At 37.9% G+C, this 18,438-nt stretch overlaps 1 protein-coding gene across 1 annotated transcript in view; it reads left to right on the top strand.

The window, feature by feature from the left end:
* The window catches only part of itfg1 (integrin alpha FG-GAP repeat containing 1), a 164,720-nt gene extending 151,714 nt beyond the window's left edge, over positions 1-13,006 (top strand). Inside the window, exons 15-18 of the mRNA XM_046840410.1 lie at positions 330-454; positions 2,072-2,154; positions 3,864-3,981; positions 12,315-13,006. Coding sequence (XP_046696366.1) covers positions 330-454; positions 2,072-2,154; positions 3,864-3,981; positions 12,315-12,374 — 386 coding nt within the window. The 3' untranslated portion in view covers positions 12,375-13,006. The remainder of the gene's footprint in view (positions 1-329; positions 455-2,071; positions 2,155-3,863; positions 3,982-12,314) is intronic.
* Positions 13,007-18,438: the final 5,432 nt, after the last annotated feature.

The raw sequence follows: 18,438 nt of genomic DNA, 5'->3' as shown, positions 1-18,438 counted from the left end.
TTGTTCATCCACAGCTAGCCTCCTTTCCTAGCGACCTTAGCTTATTTGATATCACACATAGCCTCGTCCTGAATAGATCAGTTTTATATGATTGACCCAAACTGCAAAATTCATATAATGTGTACAAACAACATTTAAACAGGATGATTTTAAGTTCAGGAACATTTTGATCCACAGATGGTGGTCTGCTCTTGGTTATGAAGTTGGCCTGGCTTAGTTATTGTGTGTTGGATGAGGAAGATTGCCAACTTGTATACTGACAGGCCTACTGAGTTCAACTGGCATATTCATCCCTCCCCCACTCACTCTCTCGCTCTCTCTTTCTGCAGCGGGTCAGCTGAGTCAGTCAGCTCATCTCTCTCTCCAGCTTCCCTACACCGTCCTGGGTCTCGGCCGCAGTGCCAACTTCCTGGATCACCTTTTTGTCGGCATCCCCCGACCCCCTGGAGTCAAGGTACACGCACGTTTGCGCTTTAATTCCACTTCTATTGTAGCTGTTGAAAGTTTAGCGTTCGGTTGAAACCCGGTTTGCGTTACGGAAAGCAGAGGTCATGTGCTCACAGCACTCTGTTCTCTCTCAGCAAGTTTAATTCACCCTCTGCCCTTCATCTAAGCTCTGAGCGAGAGAAAGTCCGACACTCTTCAATATCCATCTGAACTGCTGACATTCTCTTCCAACTTCTATTCACCCCCTTTATGTCTGCTTCCTTCACCTTTTCTTTTCAGCTCTTTCCCTTTCATCTTCTTCTTTTTCTCTTTATTGTGCCCTCTTTCTTTTTATTTTTTCTTATATTACTTTTGCTTTTCCTTCTTCCTCTGCTCTGTGTCCATTTTTTTTGTCCATTCTTTCTCTTTTCTCTCATCCTCATCTTCTTTTCAGCCTCCTCTTTTCTCCGTCCTTTCATCACAGCTTCCCACTTTAGTCTTACTCTGTCCATCCACTGAGCTCCCTTTATTTTCTCCTTTCATCCTCATCACTTCTCTTTCCTGCTCGGCTCTCCTCCGCTGTCAGTTTTCCTATTTTTCGCATCTCTTTCATCACCTTTCCTTTCTATTTTCTCTTATCTGCCCCAACCTGTTTCTCTTTTCTCGTTTTTGCCTTCTTGACATCTCACCCTATTTTATTTCCTTTCTTGTCTTCATGCATTCTTCATCGCACCTCTTCCTCGCCTCATCTTTTCAATATGGTTTCCAATTCCCTATTTTATTTGCCTTCTCCTCTCCACCTCCTCTGATTCTTTCCCGAATTCCATCTCATTCTCCTTACTTTTACTTTTCTTGTTGCTTGTTTTTATTTTCTCTTCTCATCTCTTCTCAAGCTCTTTTGCACAACCATGCATCCACTCCATTTCCTTAAAATAGCATCACAGCTCATCCTAACCGCACTCTCGTTCAAGTGTGCGAGAAAACAAAGTGATTATGGGTTATTGTTATCGATGCAGCTTCGGAAATAAAACCCTCTGTAGGAATCGCAGAGAACAATAGAAAGATGAGTGCAGTGTCGGAGTTAATTACTGAATGAGCGTCTTTAGAGGCAATGATAGCTCTGTAATTGATTGAGCTGCTGTATGTCGTACATTAAACCCATAAAGAAGTTATGCTAATTTGCACTCTACCAGCTGCCACAGGTGTAAATCAGAGCTAGATTAATCACGAGGGCTTGGCTCTGCCCTTTCCACACCACACCCTCAGTACATAACGTTTTTTTCTCTTTTATTTAGCATGTAATCATATGGTAGAGCTCCGGCATGGGGTTACCCTAGATATTACAGTAGGACTGCAGGAAGCTTACAGGACAACAGAATTAATGTCCAGCATAGCAAAATTAGTAGAGTTACCAGAGGGGATGTGGAGGAAAGGTAGAATGAGGTTTATTGGCCAAGTGTGTTGACACACAAAAGGAATTTGGTTTCAGCTGTTGGTGAAAAAATGCTGCCTTTATGGGGGTTACATTAAGAAAGTAGGGTTAATTGTCATGGCAATTTTCAATTGTAATGTAACTAATACACGGTTTTATACTTTGCTCTTCTTTCTTTTGTTCTATCTATATCTTTTTTTCCCCCTTCTGCAGGACATAAGGAAACAGGAATGGACTGCCATCATCCCCAACTCTCAGCTCATAGTCATCCCTTATCCCAATAGTGACCCTCGCAGGTACACACACACACACAAACACACACACACACACACACACACACACACACACACACACACACACACACACACACACACCTTGTTCCATTAGTTTAAACTGAGATATACATTAATTGTTGGTAATGTTAATTAAGGTTAATTAACTAAAGCCAGAATCAAATGTTATAAATATTTGATGTTGCTGATGGAGTGTGTAAATGCAGCAGTTTTCTCCCAGAATTGACTATATACTCTTTACTTCCTCCATTCCCCCACTCTCTCTCTCTTTCTCTCTCTCTCTCTCTCTCTCTCTCTCTCTCTCTCTCTGTCTATCTCTTTGCATGCAATAAAATTGGCTGAAACTGAGTGTCTTGCTTAAAGCGTCAATGTTAATATATGTAGATTTGTGTTTTTTTATTTTCTTTAATTAAATAGTGAACTATTGACTATTGAACTATTGACTATATGTGCGGTGTAGTAAATCGTGTAACTAGTTTGTGAGAGACTGGGAGTAAGCTGTATCTCCAGCATAGCTGTCAATACCTGAGATTAAGTTGGCTATGCGAGAGCAGGATGAGTTTGAGAACATCTACTGATCCTCATGCATGAACAAAGCAAGTGGTAGTCTGGTAATAGTGCAAAAGCAAAGCCTGACTGAAAGTGGAATACAGATGAAATTAAAAAAGCAGTTGTAATGCAGCGGTTGGCCAGCACAGAACGTTTGCCAGCACAGTTCAAAACTATCTTTGTCTACTGGAACAATCTAGTAAAACACCTGTCCTGTCTTTTGTGAAGAGTTAAGAGTACATAGATTTAAGTGCAGACGTTTAAGTGCAAACATGGAAAAAGCAATTACACAGTGTGTTAGGACTAAGTGCCTGAGGTATTTTGAGTGTGGGCACAGCAGGCCTAGAAATTTTAGCCATCCACACAATGCTGTACAGCCATGGAGCTCAGTGGACACTCAGTGGAAGAGCACCAGCAAGCTGAAGCCTGAAGTAAATGAATCCCTGAGTAGTGATGAAATAGAGGCAGTGCTGGCAAAGGTCAGTGCTTAACATTACAATTACGTCCACACTGACGCAAAAACAGGACCCACAACGAATGCTAATGCTCAGGCCAACACAAACGTTATCGAATTTAACATCACAAACATCAGATGCAGTGTTTGTGCTAAACCTGGCACTGCTGCAGGCATTAGTGTTAGTGCCAGCTACCCTGCACTGAAAATCTCTCTGACCCTGTAAAATAGAAGCAGGAGGAGCAGAGCAGGGGCACGACTAGATTATATAAAAGACGACGAAAAAACACAATTGCTAATTGTTAACAGCTTTGAATCAGAGGAAGAAGATGAGATCAGCACAAATAAACTACTTATGAGTACCACATTCACAACCTGACTCACTGTGCACTGTAGAACAGATTAACACTTTAGATCTGACTAACTGTTCTTCCCAGAATAGTCAGAATTGTCGAATTAGAGCAACATGGTGAAGAACTGGGAATCTGAAAGTGCTTTCACTGAGCAGAAGGATCAGGCTGAGAAAACAGACGGACTCGAGGAAAAACAGTAGTGGAGCGGTAGTTTCTGAGAGGCTTTAAAACATGTAAAATTATGCATTAAAGACATCTAAAAGGTCTTTCTCTCTTTTTTTTCTCTCCCTCTCTCACTCTCTCTCTCTCTCTCTCTCTCTCTCTCTCTCTCTCTCTCTCTCTCTCTCTCTCCACAGTTGGAGTGCTAAACTCTATCTGACTCCCAGTAATATTGTGTTGCTGACAGCCGTGGCGTTGATCGGAGTGTGTGTTTTTATTCTGATCATCATTGGAGTGCTGCACTGGCAAGAGAAGGTCAGAGACTTTCACACAATCGTGCACGCACACACACACACACACACACACACACACTTAAAAACTAGCCCCAAGAGGGGCATTTGTAAGCAAGAGATGGTACAGGTGTAAAATGTATGCTGGGATACATGCAGTATATATGTGTGTGTGTGTGTGTGTGTGTGTGTGTGTGTGTGTGTGTGTGTGTGTAGGCAGAACAGATGGGTCAGAATGAGCAGATGGGCGTATGTGTCCCTGACATCATTCCTTCAACCCCCAACATGCTCTCACACACATACACACACAAGAACTCCACACCACAAACACAACTAACAATGCTTTCAACTGATTAAATCTGTTGTTTATTACCACTAGAACAGACCCGTGAGTGTGTGTGTTTTGTAATTTGCAACCTGTGCAGGTGTGTACATGCCATCGGTTATTAAAAACGACACCATTTTTGTCAATAGCAATTTGTTTCTTGTTTGCTGTAAGGTGTCTGGAAGCAGACAGAAGAATAACACACAACCCTCAGAGCAGCCTCATTAATATCACCAATGAGAATGAGTGAAATGTGTTCTGTTTAATGAAATCAATTAAATGTTTCTGCAAAAAAAAGGCATCAAAGGAAAATATCATCTAATAAAAGGAAACTATAATATATGTCTACATACCAAAAAAAACAAAATATATTGAATATTGCACTTTTTTTGTGTGCACAGACTAAAGAAATGTATCCGTAAATGCCCAGACGATCACGTCTTCAATAAAAAAATAGCCGTGGCCTGTTCATTAGGATAAAACACTGAAACTAATCAGCAGGGGAAAAAAGTCCAGTTTGGATATGAGCCATTTTCTGAATAAAACTAAGTGTGTCTTTTTTGGCAGTGATGCGAAAAAGGAAGAATCACTCTTGAGGCTAACAATTAAACCGATTCAAATTGAATTACATTTATTTATGCACTCTTCAAGCGACAACAGATTAAAAAAAATCTAGTAAATCAAGTACAAAAGCAATTACATTTATGAGCATGCTAACAGAGCTGGTATGATGAGGATGCACAAAGCAGCACAAACACACTGTAAATGAGAGCGATTTATTCGAGGAGGAAATTTTGATGGTGTGTTAAAAATTGTCTGGGGAAAGTTGGTTTGTGTTCGGATTTCAATTGTTAGTCATTTTATAGACACTACATCCTCAGCAGGAATGTGGGATGGGTTCAGCTATTTAACCGTACAAGAGCTAATTTTAAAAATAAATAAATAAATAAAAACGTAGGAACAATCTGACCGCTGATAATCAGTGACTCTACTCAGTCCCACCACCAGGCATTGAGAACACTGGTTGCTGTATCTAGTGTTTTAGCCTAAATCTGCATGTCTGCAACTTCGTTTTTTTTAATATAGTTCCTATTTTCTTTTTTTAAAGAAGGCTTGCAGATTGTTGGACAGATGTTTTTGATCTTGTCTTACTCCACTGATGTTTAAACAGGATGCATTACAGTTTCATATGACGCTTTCTCACACAGATAAATACTTTCTTTTTGAATAACACATATAGTTCGCGTTATTAGTTCACGGCAGTTTGCCTCCTTAAAAAACCCCACAAAAAAACACATTGCTGAAGGAAAGAGTGCAAACTTTTGCTTTTCCATCCACCCACAATTTTAGTCTGGCACAAATAACACGCTCTAGAACTTGTTAAATCAAGCTCTTTGCCAGGAGCGTTTGGAAGAGGAGCGAAAACATATCCATCTTGCGACGACTTTAGAGCAGAACACTGCTGCATTTATTCACTTGTCTTCCATTTCTGTACCCAGGAGCAGGACAGAAGAGCTTCTGCTGTTATTATCTTATATCTTTACAACACTGATTTTTGATGTTTGTTTTATGGATTTCAAATCCTATTTAAAATATAATAGTTTCTTTTTTTATGTAACACTAGAAATCACTACAAATTGTGTACAAACATCTTTACACCTTTACTTTAATAAGCATATATTAATATTCATGAGTTTTGTCATGCTTATTAGCCTGATTAACGCTTAACGTTAGCTAATTTCCCTTGATCGCTCGTGTCACATGTTTAGAATTTTTGGTGCAGACAGACATTTTTTTTTTTAATGAAAAGGGACTTAAGTAAGGTCCAGTACGTGTGCAGTGCTGCCATTAATAACAAAACTGAGATACAAGTGGAGCCAGAGGGGATGCCTCAGGCCATTTCCACAGAGCTCACTGAAAGGCTTAACGATTTCAGCAAACTATAAATTACAGACTCCTCTTTGTGTTTTAATTGTATATCTTAGAATAATCACGCTTTCTGTAATTAAAATTGGTCTCTGTAGGCTGGGAACAGAACTGGTTCAAATATCACAAGCCGTTCAAAAGGCTTTAGCGAAATGAACGCGTCCCAGTTTAGTGTGCCATTTTGATTTCCAGGAGTGCCAGTGGAATTTTGCCTTCTTCAGTTCTTCAGTCCTTCAGTCCGTCGAGCTCTCTTCCCTCCTTTTCAGTACACTCTGCTTGAACTGATTCGTTTCCAAAGCTCCAACTTTCACGCTACTGCTGCCCTCAGCGCTGGTCATCAAAGCGGTCACGCTTCCCATCACGTAGATCGTGAATTCGCCCGGTCTCTGTTGTTCCTCGGCATCGTATTGCTTGCTGCTGCGTTGCATTCTGCGACTTAGAGTCCAGCACTTGAGTCAATTTTCTAATTTGCTGGATTTCATATTAATATAACTTTCAACTTTACTGGAAAATAGAGATTTTCTCCTCCATTAACATCACTGTAGCTGCACTAGTCATAACTATATCACGATGGAATGTGAGTGTCGGCAAAGAGTAGTGAGAATTAGCACCAGAATCACACCACAGTGCTAAAATATAGTTTCAGGGTTGTGATTTTTCCTTTCATCAAGAACGTGTGTGTGTGTATTGTTACAGAAAGCGGATCGTATTACTTGTTAGCTGCATTACTGTCGCAGAGCCATTCAGATGAACACACTAGAATTCGACACTAAAAATATCCTTCTTGTTTGTGTATATAGGACTAAATAGTCATTATAGGCATTTTAACACAGACACACACACACACACACACACACACACACACACACACACACTGACACTACAGTGAATATGTAGAAGAAACAAAGAGAGATCTTATTTCAGGATGGATTTTACAGCAGGTCTGATTCAGACTGTGTGTGTAACTGAGTGTGTCCAAGCAGGATTGTTTTTGAGCGTGTGTGTGTGTGTGCCTCTGTATGTAAAAGAAAGGCTCATGCAAGCTCTATGTGTATGTGCATTAGCATCAGTGCTCTATCTCTCTCTCTCTCTCTCTCCTCTCTCTCCATCTGCTCTCTTGATTATTCACGCTGAGAGCCGTAATTACTCAGAGAAGCACTCCGCTTTTGCACAACTACATTAAAGTAACTGCTTCTCTGTGTGTGTGTGTGTGTGTGTGTGTGTGTGTGTGTGTGTGTGTGTGTGTGTGTGTGTGTGTGTGCGCCTTCCATTTGACTGCACTGAGTTTGTTTGTGTCCAGCTCGATTTTAAAGACACATTTATCAGTGTGACCTGATTTCCATTTCTCCTTCTCCTAGTATTTCTTTGCAATATATGGCTGTGCTCCAAATGGGACACATAATATATAGTGTATACTACACACCGTTCCCTTCGCCAGGCGCAAACAACGACCTGAAGTTTATGCAAATGAGACGCGAGTGAGGGATGGTGTTGGTGATGAAACAGTATCTCTGTCAATTTTTTTTTTTTAACTTACTTATTCCTTATTTTGTTTCTACTTAAAGTTTCTGAGCCAGAGTTTTTTTATCCTCATTGTGCTGCTTGAAGTGTTTGATTTATCCAGAAGCAAGCAGCGCAGGTGTTCTACCTGTCAAATAGGAAGCAGAGCAAAATGTTTTCTCGTCATGGCACAGCCGCACAGAGACGCAATACAAGAATCAGCTTTAAACTCCAGCGTTTCGATGCTACTTTTATTTTTAGCACAAATGTATCTGGTTTAAGCACTGTAAAAAAAACACACACACACAAAAACCCATGTAGCTAGCTCTGCGTTTGCGTATGTAACATGCTGTACCACTGAAACCATGGCAACTCGAATTCAGCTAAAGAAAAGCTCACTAGTGACCAACGACTAGTGACCATTACAGTGCAAGTACATCATCTTGCTAGATTTCACACATCACTCCATCTTTTAATAATAATTGATTTACATTTGCTGGAACGATTCATTGTGGTCGTTACTTTACAAAGTTCATTCCGATTGTTAAACAGATGGTTTTTAATCTTGGCAAAATGGTAAAAACAGTGATGGACTGTAACGAAGTAGCTATAATTTTATACTGTATTTAAGAAGCTTTTTCGTGTATCTGTACTTAACTGAAATACTGTATTTCCATTAGGGGAGACTTTAACTTTCACTTCACTACATTTCAAAGTCAAATATCTCACTTTTTTCTCCATTTTGCGAAATCAGTCATTGCTTTTTATTTACGAGCGAATAAAAACGTAACTGGTGAAACACGCAGCAATCCACCAATCAGACTCGCCCTCTGTTTTAAACTTGTTCTGATTGGCGCTTGGTGTATCGACTTATCCCCAACACCCAGTTCAGCATCAGTTCAACAGCAAGCAGAACATTTAGGGAGAAAAAACTCCTGATTTGAACTTTATACAACACCTGAGAGTTTATTTGCATGATTTTTCTGAAGCAGTTGAAAAAAAGGCTTTGGGCTCATGATAATTGTAATAGATAATAATCAGTGTTTGACTCATTAATATCATACTATTAGATCGGTGCACTGAGAGTAACAGAGTCTTTTTACATTGTTTAAGCAAAGAGTCTTGTGATCAGAATGATAATAGGAACATAACAGCCATAATAAATTATAGTACTTTGCATACTTAAGTACATTTGATGGCAAATACTTTTGTAATTTTAATGGAGTAATACTTTATATACTGTCTCTATGTACTGGTTTGTGTACTTCGTCCACCACTGGTTAAAATGGGCCATGGACATCTTCACAGTCCTTACTGTCGTTCAAAACATCACAGTTCTACATGAATATGCAAATTAAGAAACGCCTTCATATCCGATTGCCATTCTAAATAGTCTGATATCATGGACCTGATGTGACTTTACTAATCAGCTAGGTTATTTCTAATGAACTTTCACACTTTTATTGCAGATTATGAAAGGGGGAGTGGTGGCTCAGTGGTTACATTTTGGATTTCTGATTGGAAGGTCATGAGTTCAGTTCCCAGCACCACCATACTGCCACTTCTGGGCCCTTGTGCAAGGCTCTTAACCCCTTAACTGCTCAGTGATTAAATGAGACAGATGTATAGATGTTAGTAACTCTGGATAAGGGCATCAGCCAAATGTTGTAGATGTAAAATGAAAGTGGTTTCAGTATCTATATTCAGCACCGATTTGCTTTCTCTGGGGTTTTTTTTTTCTCTAGTTTTTGACCAAAATACAATGTTACCATAGCAACCATGATCTGTCAGGAATGTAAAGATCTTTTGAGGAAATATAAATATTTAATGAATTAGTTGAAGAATAAAAACCCTTTCATCATCACAACTACAAACTAGCAAGCTATTTAACAATAGTTGCCATTTAGTTCTGAGTTATCAGAAAGAATAACCGTGTTGCATGATTGAATCCGGTGCCATGGAAAGGTAGAAAAATCTTTCCTGTGCCGTGTCCTGTTCAAATCCACCCTGCTTCGCTCTGTGCGCCTTACTTTCTTTCTTTCTTTCTTTCTATCTCTCGTACTACTTTAATATCTCTCTCACGCTTTCCTTTGCTCAATATTTCTCAAATCCTACCGCACTCTGCCCCAGCACCCAGCGTGATTGAAGTGGCTGCTGGAGATAAGAGTGAGGAGCTAACCTTTAGCATGAGGGAAACAGCTTTCGGAGTTGAGCTTGCAGATCGTTCCATCTCAAACAGCTTGTACAGCTGCATGGCTCTGTGTGTGAGAGGAAACAAAGGATGAGGGACACACTCTACTGGCACTTATAGACTATTATTAAAAGAGGGGTGGTTAGGTTGGCACTAATCATATTTTTTTTTATTTGATATTAATTATATTTCACACATGGGTAAGATGCAAATTTTGCAAGTGCTGCAAATTTTTTTTAGACAAAAAGAAGGCGGCATAGAGTATCACAGTTTTTAATGTCATTTTTTTTTTTTTTTTTATCAAATTAAAAAGAGAAACTTTATATTCTACTCTTCTTCCAAAAAAAAATTTTAAACTTTAAAATATTTTATATAAAAGTTGTATAGTATATTTTAGTATTTAAGACAGGAGGTGGAGCTGGAGGTAGCAGAGATGAAGATGTTGAGGTTTTCGTTGGGAGTGACGAGGATGGCCAGGATTAGAAATGAGTTTATTAGAGGGACAGCACATCTAGGAGGTTTTGGAGACAAGGTGAGGGAGGCGAGATTGAGATGTTTTGTTCATGTGGAGGGACATGGGGTATATCGGTAGGAGAATGCTGAGGATGGAGCCACCAGGAAGAAGGAAAAGAGGAAGACCAAAGAGGAGGTTTATGGATGTGATGAGGGAAGACATGCAGGTGGTTGGGTTGAAAGAGGCAGATGTAGCGGACAGAGGGGTATGGAGACGGATGATCCGCTGTGGAGACCCCTAATGGGAGAAGCCGAAAGAAGAAGACGACATTCTAGTATTTAGTATATTCTAGTAAAGTTTTTTACTTAATTAAGGAATGAAAAGTAAATCAAAATCAAAAAATAAACAATATTATTGTAACTCTAGCATAATAAAAAAAAAATAGTAAAAATGTTGAAGCCAGAAATAAATACTGTATATCGACATTTATACTCGGTACACTGTTCTTGGCCAAAGCACAATATTTTCTGCCAGTGTGGGCCTAAGGAGTATTTATTTAGACACAAGTGCTTTTAGCCATGATGCCATGATGACCATTGATAATATAACAGACCACACACACACACACACACACACACACACACACACACACACACACACACACACACAGTCACACACATATCTGTGTGTGCTAGATGTGTGAGTCAGTTTGTCCCAGCTGAGAATAGACACAATTTTTGGCTGAGGCAGACAACAATTTCTCCTACACAAACACTCACACTGAAATTACACACACTCGCGTAGCTGTGTGTTTTATCAGTGCGAGACAGAGTCAGTCTGGTTCAGGCTCTATCACTGATCTCACCCAGAGGTTTTATGCCGCTGTGAAGTGTGCTATTGTGTGGGTAATGAGTTCTGTGTGTGTGTGTGTGTGTGTGTGTGTGTGTGTGTGTGTGTGTGTGTGTGTGTGTCTCAAGAAGAGTACTGTGTGCTATTTTCATAGTTTCATCACGTGATCATGGCAAACACACATCTCGTTATTGCCATTAAAGCACATTTCAGCCTGATTATTGTACCTCACTATTCAACTTGCTCACACTTACTCACTTTACAACAAGCGACAATTAAAAGAAGCATTTTTCACATAAAAATGGGCCGTATACAACTCCTAAATCTAGTTTCCTCCAAGATGTTATTGGGATCTCGTAGAGTGCCGCTAAGTAATAATCTAAAAAGCCTTCTGAGATCACACAGTCTAAACCCATCTTAAGGAAGCTTATTGGGACTAATTCTGCTCATATTCATAATGTTTTCACGAAGATTACAAAACTTTTGGCAGGGTCGTAGTGTCATTTCAGTATGGCAAAGTTCTCCATGCTACTAAAATGACCCCATATTTACACTTTGCGTCGATAATATTTGTTACCGATGCTAATTATAGCTTTTATGTAGCATTGAGCATTTTCTTCATAATCTACAAAAAATCTGAGGTAAATTTTAATATATATGATTATATTATCGAAGATTTCACAAAGATTTCAAAACCTTTGGCAGGGTCGTGGTACCATTTTGTCATTTCTCAGTATGGCAAAATTCTCCATGCTACTAATATGACACCATAATTACATCTTGCGTCGATAACATTTGTTAATTGTGATGATAGCTTTTAAGTAGCATAGAGCATTTTCTTCATAATCTACAAAAAATCTGAGGTAAATATTAATATATATGATGTTTCTGACTTCTTTTTTTTCCAATTCTGGCTGAACATTTTCTGTTTCCTAAATCCTATGACATTTCGCAATTTCTATACTATAAAGCAACAGCTCTAAATTCTTAGCAACATAAGCATCAAGTTGTTTAGTCAGATTTTAGATGAATGAATAGGATTCTTAATAAAAACCGTTATCTCACATACTACTGTATATATTCTGAATGTCATTGCCATCTACTGTGTTGCAGAAAGCAGACGATCGCGAGAAGAGACAGGAAGCTCATCGCTTTCACTTTGACGCCATGTGAGGAACCAAAGTGCATCATGGAACTAAAAAAGAAGGTCCATCATAAGCATTCATCTCACTGAAAGGGTTTATTTATTAATTTATTTGACATGAGGATATGATTTTTATTTGTTCCAGTTGAATGTGTGAGATTTAGGGAAAGTCACGGTTATTATTAACTACTGATTTTTTTTTTTCCTTTGTATTTGTATATAATGAATGTTTACTTGAAGGTTAAAGCATTACAGTATGTGCTTATAGGTGACGCAAACAGGTAGTATTAATTTCTGCAATAATCAAAAGAAGGTTTCAGTGCCATCGTATTTATCATTCTGGCATAAAGTGTTGTGTTTTTCTTTTTCTGATACAGCAAAAGGGAAAAATGTGTTTAATCTTGGGCAAAAGATAAACACTGGGACCAGTTATGGAAATTGAGTGTTTAATTTTGGTGCTTGTTTTGATGTACTTTAACAGAATGACTGCACTGATGTGCCTAGGTATAAAACACAAAAATCTTTCCTGTGTTAAACAGTGAGGTACGCTGAAACAAGCTATTGGACTCGGGCAGTTTCTACTGTTTTGGTTTTCTCTAACAGCATGTTCCTTTTCATCTTTGGCAAATGACATCAATAAACCAAGGTGTTTTTGGTGATATTCTTTTGCACTCTATCTATCTAGTAATGACATCTTACAGCCACCATTTTAGTCTAACGTACTAACATCTTACATGAGCAAGTCTGATGAAACAGCAGATTTTAAAAGGGCCATATTAATAAAATATATGCAAATATGATTGAAAACACACAATCACTCGAAACACTTTAAACGTACAATTCTGCCGTCAGACTCTGAGGAAAAGGAGGCACTGTGTGGACTGTGATACGAACTTATGCAAAAGAAGGTTTTTTCTATTCACAATGAAATCAGCAAACTGAATATGCAGATACGATACGAAGTCTGACCCATGAAATATTTTCTCCATTTACATGAAAAAGTTAAATAAAAAATAAACAGAAAGTATTTCCAGTAAAATCACACATTTTGGAGATCATGACCATGATTTTTTTTTTTAAACAATAGTCCAAAATGTGAAAAATGTGCTTACTGATTTATTCAGTCTGATTTTTTTTTCTGATTTTCTTGATTTATATATATATAAACTATAAGATTCAGTTTTTGTTGGACTATGTCTTGCCATTGAAAAGAGGAGTTAGTTGAATTGTGTTAGAAATGACAAAAACTTCCATTACTACACTTATCCTTCAAGGCTTCAGGTCACAATATAGAAGGGAAATTATCTTGGCTACATTGCCGTAACTAAGACTTTGCAAAAATCACACTTTGATCAAGTTTTTCTTTAAGAATGTATTTTTTTTTTATATTTTCATACTTTGCAATTATACCAAACCAGTCACATGAACAATTTAACATTATGGTGGAATTTTATGCAGAATATTACCTATTTTATCCTTCGGTACTTTAACTTCCACTGGAGATATTCAAACACCAAACATCGCACCATTTTAGTTGGAGAAGTGGAATAAAGAATTGTTAATCATGAAAAAAATGATGTGATTTCTGTCAGCGTGTGTGAAAATGACCTGTTAATAGGCTGTTGTTAATAGATCGATGTCTAAAATGTCAGTTTTACTTTAATTCAACTTTAATTTTATCGCCTTATTACATGTAAATGACTGTTTTTCTTTAATGTCATTAACATTGGTATTATTGTTTGTATTTTTGGTGATTTCTAACTGTACAGTCATTTTTGTACAACATTGCATTAAGGGTGTGAATTAGAATCATTAATGATGAATAGTTCAGCGTGTGAATGGTTTTCATCATGCTGCATTAGTCGATATTTACAGGTTAATATTATTGACTCTCATTTGGTTGAAAGGGTTTTTTCTGGAGCACTTGCATGATAATGAAGCTGCTGTTGGTGTTCGGAATTAAACATCTCATGTTCTTTCACCACTTAGTCTGTTTGGCGTTTGAATGCAAATATTGATTGTTTAGTTTCACACAGCAAATAATAACATTTCTTAAAAATGTAAAAATAAGTCTGAGGAATGTTTAGGGCTGAACAGACCCTCAACAAGCTTTTTCCTGCACCAGTTAGAAATACACAACGCAAAATAGGGAAATCGAAGACAAATGGAAATCATGTGCTAAATACGTTAGATAATTATACAAATAAATATTTTGCTTGTGTAACATATCCAGCTGTCTTTTTTTTCTCCACAGGTTCAAACACTAGAGCACAGAGCTTTTCTGCAGCACTATAGCATGGTCATTTGTTTGAGTAAAACACACACACACACACACACACACACACACACACACACACACACAAAAAAGACTGTTCTAACCTGCTTTTAAATTGCATCAAGGTTGGGAACACACCAGGATTATGTAGTAACCAGAACACTGTTCTATCCTTTTAATGGATCCCTGATGCAAACTCTGGAGCTGCAGTGCTTCAGAAATCCTATATTTTGTGGATACCAATAAACAAAACAAAAAACACGTCATGCAAAATGTTTTAAAGTAATAATTTATATGATTTCGCAATTGATTGCACTTTGGCTCCTGTGGCTCCTGTGTATTAATAACTAATAAATAAAATTATTTCAATCAGATGCCAAAGCAGACCATAAAACAACAATCCAAAATGATCCATTTTCACACTAATTTTGAACTAAATGGATTCATAAATATGAAACTACCCTTAAAATTGTGTGTCAGCATTAATGGTGTAACTGAAACTGGCATCTCAACACCTACTCTTTTCTCTTTACATCTTCATATTCTTACATTTTGTGATGCCCATATTTTGGTTTAAACTGTATTGTATTTAAATAGTTTCAACTGGATTCACATTTCAATATGAGAGTTATTATATGTGCCTGGCTTCATAATTAAAAGAACCCACTCCCCAATGTTCCTGGATTTGGCTCTTATAAACTGCTAATCTGTTTATCAAAATTGCTTTAGTTTTTGTTTGGCAGATTTCAGCTTTAATTCCAAATAATATTAAACGAGGTGTATGTGTTTAAGTCTTATGTAATTGGCCACATTTTCCCCAGGAATCTTTCCAGAAAAGTATTGGCACCGATCCAAATTCATTACACTGTATTATTCAGAGAATATTTCTGCTCCTGGTATTTAGCTTTTAAAGCAGAACTGAGGCCTGTGAAGTGGAGAGTGAAAGGATGACGGTCGCAACAGCTTCTGTAGGTGAACTGCTCACGAGCAAGTACTTTGTATAGAGCAAAGTTACTTCCAGAACAATTTTGTGGTGTTTCTTCTAAATCTCAGTTTAGTAGAAACTAATTAATATGAGCTCAGGCTTTATAGTGTTTCCTATTTTCCTGTGTCCTGGGTTTCCTATGGGTTTTTCCCCACATTCCAAAAACTTGCTTTTCCTCTTGTTGTGATTGAGTGTTTAAATGTGTGTGTATGCTATCAGTGTGTATCTAGGCCTTAGCTGCAGTGTTCCCAGGATAGAATCTGGGCCAGGATAAAGGCATAAATACAAATACATTCATGTATATAAGAGTATTTTGTAATGTCTTTGTGATGTCCAGTCTTTTCTAGGATTCAGCATATTGTATGGGGTACACCTCTTATCATATAATCATTCATTAGATTGTGTGTGTTTATGCAGGAATAAATGATTACCATTAATATTTGTGGAGGCAGTTCTTCCTAAATATCCATCTTTTTTGCCAGAATTATAAAACTCCAACATCAGTTTTGTTTTATAAGTAATAATTTAGTTTATTCATATTATTAAAGGATTAAATGCCTCAAACTGATGTATAAAATAAATAAATAAATAAATTACCTTTGCCAGTACTGCTAGGACTTGTGACCCTATTGCGCTTATTGTCGGTGGGCATGGCAACGGCATTACCCTATTAAATAAAGCATCAGTGCAATGTAGTGAATGATTTTTTTTTTTTCATAATTAATTCGTATTGTTATGAATCAATTTTGTCTGTGGTTATAGCTAAATTCTGGGGAGAATTCTGAGCAGTGATTAGCACATGGGGGTTGAATATAAACAAGGGGTTCTCCAGGATAAGAACTGGGAGGGTTTGTGACAAATATGGCTACTGTTATAACAGCAAATTAGTGGAGACATTTCAGGAGCCATCTGATGGTTAAAGCTGTTCCTCCCTCCAGCAGCTGCACTGGTTTTTACTTATGAAAAGCCAAATGTGTCATAAATATAGCAGATTTATTTAATAAAAAAATCTCAATTGTTGTCTTCAGATTTTTTGCTCACAGCATTTGCCCCAGTTTTTTAGTTTCCATTAAAGATTGTAATAAAAACATATGCAACAGTGGTACAGGCCAAACATTTTCCGATAGGTGTTTTACAGAAATGTGTTTTTTTAATTTAGATTTATGGCATTTGGGGGTCCAGAGGGTCCAGATGGACTAACATTTATCTCATTAATACAACTAATCAGCTATGGTTGTTACTCAGGGGCCCAGGAGCAGCTTGGTGTATTATATATACTATATTATATATCTATTATACAACACACTCCAATCACGCCATCAAAGATAAACACGTAGCAGCTTCCCCTGACACACGTGAAATCAGCCAATCACATCCTTACACACTGCTGCATTACAATTCTGCAACACTCAGAGAAAAGCACAATCTTCCCTCTGCTGCATACTTGAGCTCACAGACGCACACAGTTAACAAGTGTAACTGTTATTGTGAAGCGAATGACAGTTTGCTCCTCCTTCCCAAAGAGCTTTTCACTTCTCCCAGTCACAGGGGGCTGTGGCTTCCAGGCGAAACGCACTCCCAGTCTCCAGATGATGTACTGAATTCCACATTTCTAAATGAACAAAAAATTCCAAAAAGCTCTGCGGCAGAAAACTTTACTCCTGCCCTGTGATTTCAGTACAAACACCAATGAAAGAGATAAAGTGCTTACTTTAGATAAAACATATACAATTACATTTCTTTTACATATATAAAAGGTACAAAGTATTAATTTGTTGTTGTATGATGGGCAATCGGTAATAATGTTTGCATTTGAACAATTTTTGAAGCATCATCCTGATATTTTACTCGTGCGCCTCTCCCTCCATCTTATTCCTCATCAAATGATCAGATTATAACTCCAGTTTATCAGCGAAGCAGACTGACTGTAGCTTCAGACATTCACCAGTGTCTGTAGAAGTCGTGGACCCTCAGGGCCAGCAAGGCCTTTTCAGAATCACTGACGTGTTTTAAAAGACGTTCTTTAATTACCACTTATTTTTTATTACCACAATTCTTATACAGCCTTTTATTAACACTTTATCTGTGTAAAGCTGCTTTAAGACAATGTCCATTGTAAAATGCACTATACAACTAAAAATATATTTCACTGTATATATGTATTTGTAATCTAAATTATTCCCAATAGTCTCTTCTCTGTTTACATGCCGTTTTTACACATCTTTTCTGGATTGCTGCGATTTGCTCTTTTGCACAACATTTTGTTTACATTTTTTATACTGGCGGAGCTATTTTGTGTTTTGTGTGTTGTCTTTGCACTGTCTTGTGTTGTCTTTGCACTGTCTTGTGTTGTCTTTGCACTGTCTTGTGTTGTCTTTGCACTGTCTTGTGTTGTCTTTGCACTGTCTTCTATTGTCTTTGCACTGTCTTGTGTTGTCTTTGCACTGTCTTGTGTTGTCTTTGCACTGTCTTGTGTTGTCTTGCTCTGTCTTGTGTTGTCTTGCACTGTCTTGTGTTGTCTTGCTCTGTCTTGTGTTGTCTTTGCACTGTCTTGTGTTGTCTTGCTCTGTCTTGTGTTGTCTTGCACAGTCTTGTGTTGTCTTGCACAGTCTTGTGTTGTCTTTGCACTGTCTTGTGTTGTCTTACTGTCTTGTGTTGTCTTGCACAGTCTTGTGTTGTCTTACACAGTCTTGTGTTGTCTTTACTGTCTTGTGTTGTCTTTACTGTCTTGTGTTGTCTTTGCACTGTCTTGTGTTGTCTTTGCACTGTCTTGTGTTGTCTTGCTCTGTCTTGTGTTGTCTTTGCACTGTCTTGTGTTGTCTTTGCACTGTCT

This window comes from Silurus meridionalis, chromosome 26 (genome assembly GCF_014805685.1).
Source record: "Silurus meridionalis isolate SWU-2019-XX chromosome 26, ASM1480568v1, whole genome shotgun sequence".
In the NCBI taxonomy this organism is placed as follows: domain Eukaryota; kingdom Metazoa; phylum Chordata; class Actinopteri; order Siluriformes; family Siluridae; genus Silurus; species Silurus meridionalis.
Note: the sequence above shows the minus strand (reverse complement) of the source record. Positions and strands in the feature narration are given on the sequence as shown.